We start from the raw sequence: 6,952 nt of genomic DNA on the forward strand, positions 1-6,952 counted from the left end.
TATGAATTGCAATTGCATACTTTTGCATCTGTATATGTATGTGGAAAATGTGATGATTGTAAACCAATTGAACTGTAAATAAATAAAAAAAAGTTTTGTGATACATTTTTAATAAACGCAAAAAACTGAGATGAAAGAACAATATTTTAACTTGGAGTTATCTTGTGATTAACATTTGTGGTGCTGATGAAAATATTATGGGTATTTTTTTCCCAGTAGTTTTTAAACAAATTAAAGCGAAGCATTTACTGCATTTTATTACATAGCTGAAGTGCATTTTTTATCGCGTTTAATGAATTACCCCTTGTCTGCGTCATGGAAATACAGTTGGTCACACAATTATCACAAATATTAAATAAGAACATAAACAAAAGTTCTAGTTTGGTACCCAACATATCGACGATTGACCGAAAGGTACTACAAAGTGGAAATCTGTGTGCCTGCTAGTCTACCAACTAGCACAGTGCCACATCAACAGCTGCACTGATGAGACCTTACAGGTCGAAACAGTGCGTGTATACACCCTGTCTGCAGCTCTCATTGATTATTATGGCTCTTTTGCGCATATAACATGATTTGAGTGAAAGCCGAGCCGATAGCGCTATTGGGTCCCAAACAGTTGTTTTGGCAATAGTGCGCTCCACGTGGTTCGTCTGTGTTGATTGGTACCTAGTCTGGTACCCAACATATCGACGATTGACCGAAAGTTACCACAAAGTGGAAATCTGTGTGCCTGCTAGTCTACCAGCTAGCACAGTGCCACATCAACAGCTGCACTGATGAGACCTTACAGGTCGAAACAGTGCGTGTATACACCCTGTCTGCAGCTCTCATTGATTATTATGGCTCTTTTGCGCATATAATAAACAAAACAGCAGTGTGGTCTTTTCTCGCTGATGTCACACTTTACCTAAACGAGTTTTAATAATTGGCGGAACACAACAACCTACTATCTAGAGCAGTGGTTCTCAAACTGTGGTACAGTGGTACGCGATTTAGTCTACTCTATACAATTTGCCGCACTTTGCAGAAGCCGAAACCGCTGTATCAACGTGAAGTAATTCTGACATCGTGTATTCAACTGTGCAACAATTTCACGTTGATACTACTGCGTTACAAATGCACAATAAAGAAATCCAAGCAACTGGTGATATTGGCTAAATTGTTATTCATTGGTGGTATGTCATAACAGTTATGGTATAGTAATACGGTGGTACACAGTGTATTAAAAAACAAATGAGCGGTACGTGATTGCAAAAAGTTTGAGAAACACTGATCTAGAGGCTATGGCGTCATAAGTTGCCTAAATATTTGGTAAAAAAAAACTTGAAATATTAGTTTAACCGCATTTACACGCGGCAGGCCAATTATTTGCACATCAGCGTTTCGAGGAACATTGGCTTGGAGGCTACAAAATCAGAAGGAATGCATCTCGAGTAGAGAGACAATTAACTGAGTATTCAGTTGTTGCCTTGTTGTTTGGTAACATGTCTGTTTATTTGGAAAGATGAATCACAATATATGTATACGCATTGCTATCGGCTAAGCCTACGTCACATTTCCTACCACCCACATAGTCTATATGGAAGCAACACTGTGCTTTAACTGATAACAACATTTAAGATAACATGTTGAGTTGGAACCTCGAGATTCACAGCTCTCACCAGATTTGCCATAACGTAGCGTATGAGGAGTTTAAACAAGTAAACACAAAATACAGAGGCTGTTTTTGTACTGCTTACTCTAAAGGTAGTACGCTTTTATGTTGTTGGTCTTAAATGGTTCACAAAACGATACTGTCCGTTTAGGTAATGAGAAATGTTGTTAAATGTTGCATCCAAACAAATGTGGTTAATTATATTCCTTCAGCTCCTCACTGTACCAAAAGGTAGGTAAATATTTATCCCTGAGTATTTGATTATTTTATAGTTTAAATGCATCTGACAGTGCACAGTCGAACCATCAAAGCAGTCAAAGACAGTATTTTGATATCATCTGATGATATTGTGGATGCGAACACTGCACAGGAGAAATGTGGATTGATGGGTGGAAATCTTGTAATGACTGAAGACCCACAGATCAACACAACTCTGATTCAAATGATGACAGATAAATATACAAATGGTATTTTTTGCAGTATTTGACGATTTTCAGCAATGGCAACCGTCTAACGCAGATTTAAAACGCGTATGGATTTTCCATGATTTTACGGGTACAGATATATTTGGATATTATTTTGATCAAAATGCAGTGGGTAATTATTGGAAAAGAACAAAATCACTTGGAATTTTGTCGTATCTTGACTTTGATACTAGGTGAGTAAATATTTCACGATAAATAACAATCGATTGCATATAAAAAAATTCTGTTGAGTGTTGGCATGGTTTGTTATATTGAGAGCTACACTTTATGCTTGTCTTTTCATGCGTAAAACATTTCAGAAAATCTGGAAACGCATCAGAACGAATCTATTTTTGCTACGCATTTTTCGAAAGTCATTCCCAAAGAAAAAAATGGCAAGTGAGAGTAGGTAGAAATTGCCAAGTTGGAGTAACGAGTCAATCAGGATGGAATGGTAAGCGAAATGTAACTTGATTCATTGGCGGAGCTTTAAGACATAGACAACCACCAAACGGGAACGTCAAAAATCAAAAACGATCAAGTGTCTTCCAAATGCCAACACATCGAAAACTATCAAGAACATCAAACGGGAATGGTTGTTAGCAAGATAAATCATCCATAAAATAACTTTATATTTCGATGATCAGTGTGGGAAAATAAATTCTTCAGTAGTTTTCGATATGGTGTCATTTGGAAGAAACTGGTTTGTTTTTGATTTTTGTTGTATTAACATGTACGGTTTCTTTCTTTCATGCAGGTTGGGATTACCAGTTTAACTTAACAGCTCCCAGCACCTCAGGACCAGGTTATAAGCAGATATATATGTACCAATATCACGGTCAGTGGGCAACTATGTTAAGAAGTGTGAAAAAACCTTACGGTTCGTATCAAACTTATGTGGGATCATTCTTCGTACCAGGTAATCTTTCTACTCTGTTCATTGTACTCTAACAAATAGGTTTCTGTTTAACTGTGTAACAGAACATTTTGCCGCAAGTCGAACACCCTGATATGAATCAGTCTTTCGTTACAGATTATAAACTTTTTTTTTTCTTGTTTTTATTTTACTCAAATGAATCATCATTTAACCAACCGGGAAAACGAAAAACACCACAGCAAATTACTTGTTGTAGATATCAATGTTATGATCGGAGCTCGTTTTAACACTTCACTCAATGGTTGGTATTGGAGCGACGGATCTCCAGCAAATTTCTCTGTTTCCAACGTCACAACTTGTCAACAGAGAGCGTTGCATTATGGGATAGGATGGGAGCAATCAAGCGTGAACTGTACTGGAGAACCGGCTTATTACGCTTGTCACGTTAAATGTAACGTTTAGTTTTGAACAGTTTGTATCAAATTTTTGTCTGATATTAATCAATAGTTTTCAAAAAACGCTTTATAGTTTTCAAGAAGAAACATTTCACATTGTTTGGTTTTTGGAAATACCGTTATAAATAATTTACTACACTTTTTGCGTTGTTGTCTTTGTTTTAAGCACAAGAATATCATTATTTGTGTAATCTATTCCAATACAGTCATCTAATTTTTTGATCCTCGACAGTTGTTGCTTCGGTGAAGGTACTTCCTTGCAATGTTACATCAATCAATATACAATGGAGTGGTTTGGACAAAATAATGGCCCAACATATTTTGAACCCAGATGTGAGCTTGTACAATATTTTGTACATTTTTGTTGCAGACGATCAAAATATAAAATTTTGAAAATTTTGAAAATAAAATTTTGATAGAAGAACAAGGCAATTTTTTTGCAGACAAAAGTAAAAATTGATGTAGTTCAGCTTGGAATATCAATCCACCATAATTACAGCATCAAATCAACAACCATCAGCAACCTAAATAAATCGACATTTTACACTTTTAAGGTTTGAATTGAAATAGATTTGTAACCGTAAGTTGAAATCGATTGTGTTTTGTGAAGATCACAGCGATAATCTTTGGAAATATCTCAACAAATCTCCAAACGGAAGTGAATATTACCACAAATGAAGAACAAGACAAATCCTGCTTTGTGTCCTGTAAGGTTTATTTGATGTATGGCTGTGTCATTGCTTTATTGCCGTATATTGTGTTTGCAGCGACGGCAACATCAGAAATCACAACTCTGAGGAAAACTACAGAATTCAGTTCTATTAATTATACTAATGGTTTAGATGAAGATACTAATCATCAAAATATCACTGCTGGTTTAGTTGTGGGAATTGTGGTTGGCGTGTTGATTCTTGTGTCAATCGGACCATATATTTTATGGAGAAGGTAAATAAAATGTTATAAATTTTTCTGAAAATTTGTGCAACATTTGTGTTTAAAATGAGTTATTTTATGAACAATTAAACCACCTGACATAAATCCGAGCATTATGTTTAATACAATAAACTGATGTTGCTGGTATTGAACCGATGCCTAATAGAGATCCTGATTTTTATATCCTCATATATGTGTTTGTTTATAACACTGGGAATGAACTGGAGGGACTGATTCTGCTTTATTGAAATGAGCCAGACAACAGATAATATTTTTATCATACGGCTGCTACAAACTAAACAAATCAGAAAATAGAACTTGTTTTATAAACACAGCAGCCATGCAAAATGTGTTTGCAATTATTAAATATCTGCTTAATCCTACGCATTGTATGGAAACCAGCGCATTTTTCCTGTTTCATTTTGTTTTCCAGACGACCACAGCCTGGAAACTCAACAACAAATGACCTACATGGGAAAGCAGGCGGTAGGTGTGTTTTCAAGTCTGTGTTAATAAGAGTATTTCAAGAAAAAAAAGTTAGTTTTTGTATCTTTCTTAACTTAAAATTGTTTACAGATACATCAAATCAATACGAAAATATCAAAACTGCCCCAACATACATGAATGTTGTTCACCACCCACCAGAGGGCGTATACGAAAATTGAAAACACTGTATTACTACCCAAGATAACCTATGTTCGAATCTCGGTGCAATCAAAACCTTACAGAGTCAATGAAATTCATACTTGTGCATCTGTATCTGTAATTGGAAAATGAGATGTTTCCAAACTAATCGTACTGTGAATGAATTAGTATTTTAAGTTACATTTTTAATAAACGCAGTTTGTAGCAGTGATGAAAGACTAATATGTTAATTTGAACTTGTCTTGTGATTAAGATTTGTTGAGCTGACAACAATATTATGGTTGTTTCTTTCAAAGCATTTTGTTAACAAAGGAAAGCAAAGCGTTTACTGCATTTTATTATATGACTAAAGTGCACTTTTCGTCCCGTTCAATGAATTAAGCCTTGTTTATGTCAAGGAAAAGCAGTTGGTCATACAATTACTGCAAATAGTGAATAAGAACCTATACAAAATATGGGTTTTGCAACAAAACGCAAAAATTAAATTAATGTGTGCAGCATTGCTATTGCTGACGTCACGCAGTGGATAAAGTTACGAGGTTCGGCGGTACACCACAATCCAACATCTCAGGGCTATGGCGTCAAAAGTTGTCTATAGTTGTCACGTCAAATTTCCTACCACCCACATAGTCTATATGGCAGCAGCACTGCGCTTTAACAGAAGAAAGCGAAGCGTTTATTGCAATTTTTCACTTGACTGAAAAGCACTTTTTACAGCGTTCAATCAACCTTATATGCATTATGGAAATTCAGTTGGTCATACAATAACTGCAAATGGTAAACAAGAACCTACACAAAACATGGATTTTGCAAGAAAAAGTACAACTTAAATTAATGAGTATAGCTGTGTGCCCTTTTCTTCCTGATGTCACACTTTATTAAAAGTTGTAAAATTCGGCGGTACACAACAACCTACTATCTAGAAGCTATGGCGTCATAAGTTGTCTAAAATATATGTTGATTTTAAAGCTTTAAAGTATTAGTTTAGTCGCATTCAAAAGCGATACACCTAGTATGGTCTTTGCACATTAGCGTTTGGAGCTAAACCGGTTGCGGTTTATTGACGTAGAGGCTACAAAGTAACTGGAATGCATCTCGAGTAGAGAGACAACTACTGTCCAGCAAACTTCTCTGTTTCGAACGTCACAACTTGTCAACAGAGAGCGTTGCATTATGGGATAGGATGGGAGCAGTCAAGCGTGAAGAGCATTGAAAAATCGGCTTATTACGCGTGTCAAGTTAAATGTAATGTTAATTTTAGGCAGTTAAATGCCATTTTTAGACTGATAGTATTCAACTGAGAAAAACGGCGCTTTAAATGCTGTTAAGGAACTATATTACCGAAAAATGAAAACAACAATGTTGTAGATGATTTAAACGATAATTTGTCACAGTTGCATTAAATGATTAATTGTCATTGCAGTAAGCACACAGCAACCACCAATAGCGCAATGCTTTTCATTACGTCAGTCTGATTTTTTACTTTGACAGTTTTTGCTTTGGCGAAGTTACTTCCTTACAATGTTACATTAATCAATGTTGATTGGAGTGGTTTGGACAAAATAATTGCCCTACATATCATCAACTCAAATGTAAGTTTGCCCAACAACATTTATTTAGATGTAGGAAAATATGCACCAGACAAAAAAGTACAAGAATCTCCATTGATTTTGTTGCAGTCGAAAGTAAAAATTGATGTAGTTCAGCTTGGAATATCAATCTACCGTAATTACAGCATCAAATCAACAATCATCAGCAACCTAAATAAATCGACATTTTACACTTTTAAGGTCTGATTTGAAATAAGTTTGTAAAGTGTGTATGTTGAGTTTGGCTGTTTTTGTTGAGATTACAGCGATGCTGACCGGAAATATCACAGCAAATCTCCAAACGAAAATAAATATTACGACAATTGAAGAAC

General features: G+C 35.5%; 1 protein-coding gene across 2 annotated transcripts; it reads left to right on the forward strand.

Moving 5' to 3' along the window:
• The first annotated feature begins 1,819 nt into the window (after positions 1-1,819).
• On the forward strand, positions 1,820-5,206 carry LOC145890701 (uncharacterized). 2 transcript variants are annotated; one of them, XM_082981839.1, is made up of 12 exons: positions 1,820-1,888; positions 1,948-2,124; positions 2,177-2,315; positions 2,442-2,575; positions 2,879-3,040; positions 3,255-3,449; positions 3,686-3,786; positions 3,897-4,007; positions 4,064-4,160; positions 4,221-4,398; positions 4,820-4,876; positions 4,963-5,206. In XM_082981839.1, exons 1-12 carry the CDS (start codon positions 1,846-1,848, stop codon positions 5,075-5,077), a joined length of 1,509 nt encoding a protein of 502 aa, XP_082837965.1. In that variant the 5' UTR covers positions 1,820-1,845; the 3' UTR covers positions 5,078-5,206. The 2 variants fall into 2 exon arrangements, with proteins under 2 accessions (XP_082837965.1, XP_082837966.1); XM_082981840.1 differs by having other exon boundaries at positions 4,820-4,872; positions 4,963-5,186.
• Positions 5,207-6,952: the final 1,746 nt, after the last annotated feature.

Source organism: Ascidia mentula, chromosome 2, assembly GCF_947561715.1.
Source record: "Ascidia mentula chromosome 2, kaAscMent1.1, whole genome shotgun sequence".
NCBI classification, from domain to species: domain Eukaryota; kingdom Metazoa; phylum Chordata; class Ascidiacea; order Phlebobranchia; family Ascidiidae; genus Ascidia; species Ascidia mentula.

Excerpts from the sequence above, each read along its gene's own strand:
- LOC145890701 (XM_082981839.1), top strand. The coding sequence starts at position 1,846 with ATGTGGTTAATTATATTCCTTCAGCTCCTCACTGTACCAAAAG. Across the intron at positions 1,889-1,947 it reads GCTCCTCACTGTACCAAAAG|TGCACAGTCGAACCATCAAA; the intron begins GTAGGTAAATAT and ends TGCATCTGACAG. Across the intron at positions 4,877-4,962 it reads CATGGGAAAGCAGGCGGTAG|ATACATCAAATCAATACGAA; the intron begins GTGTGTTTTCAA and ends AATTGTTTACAG.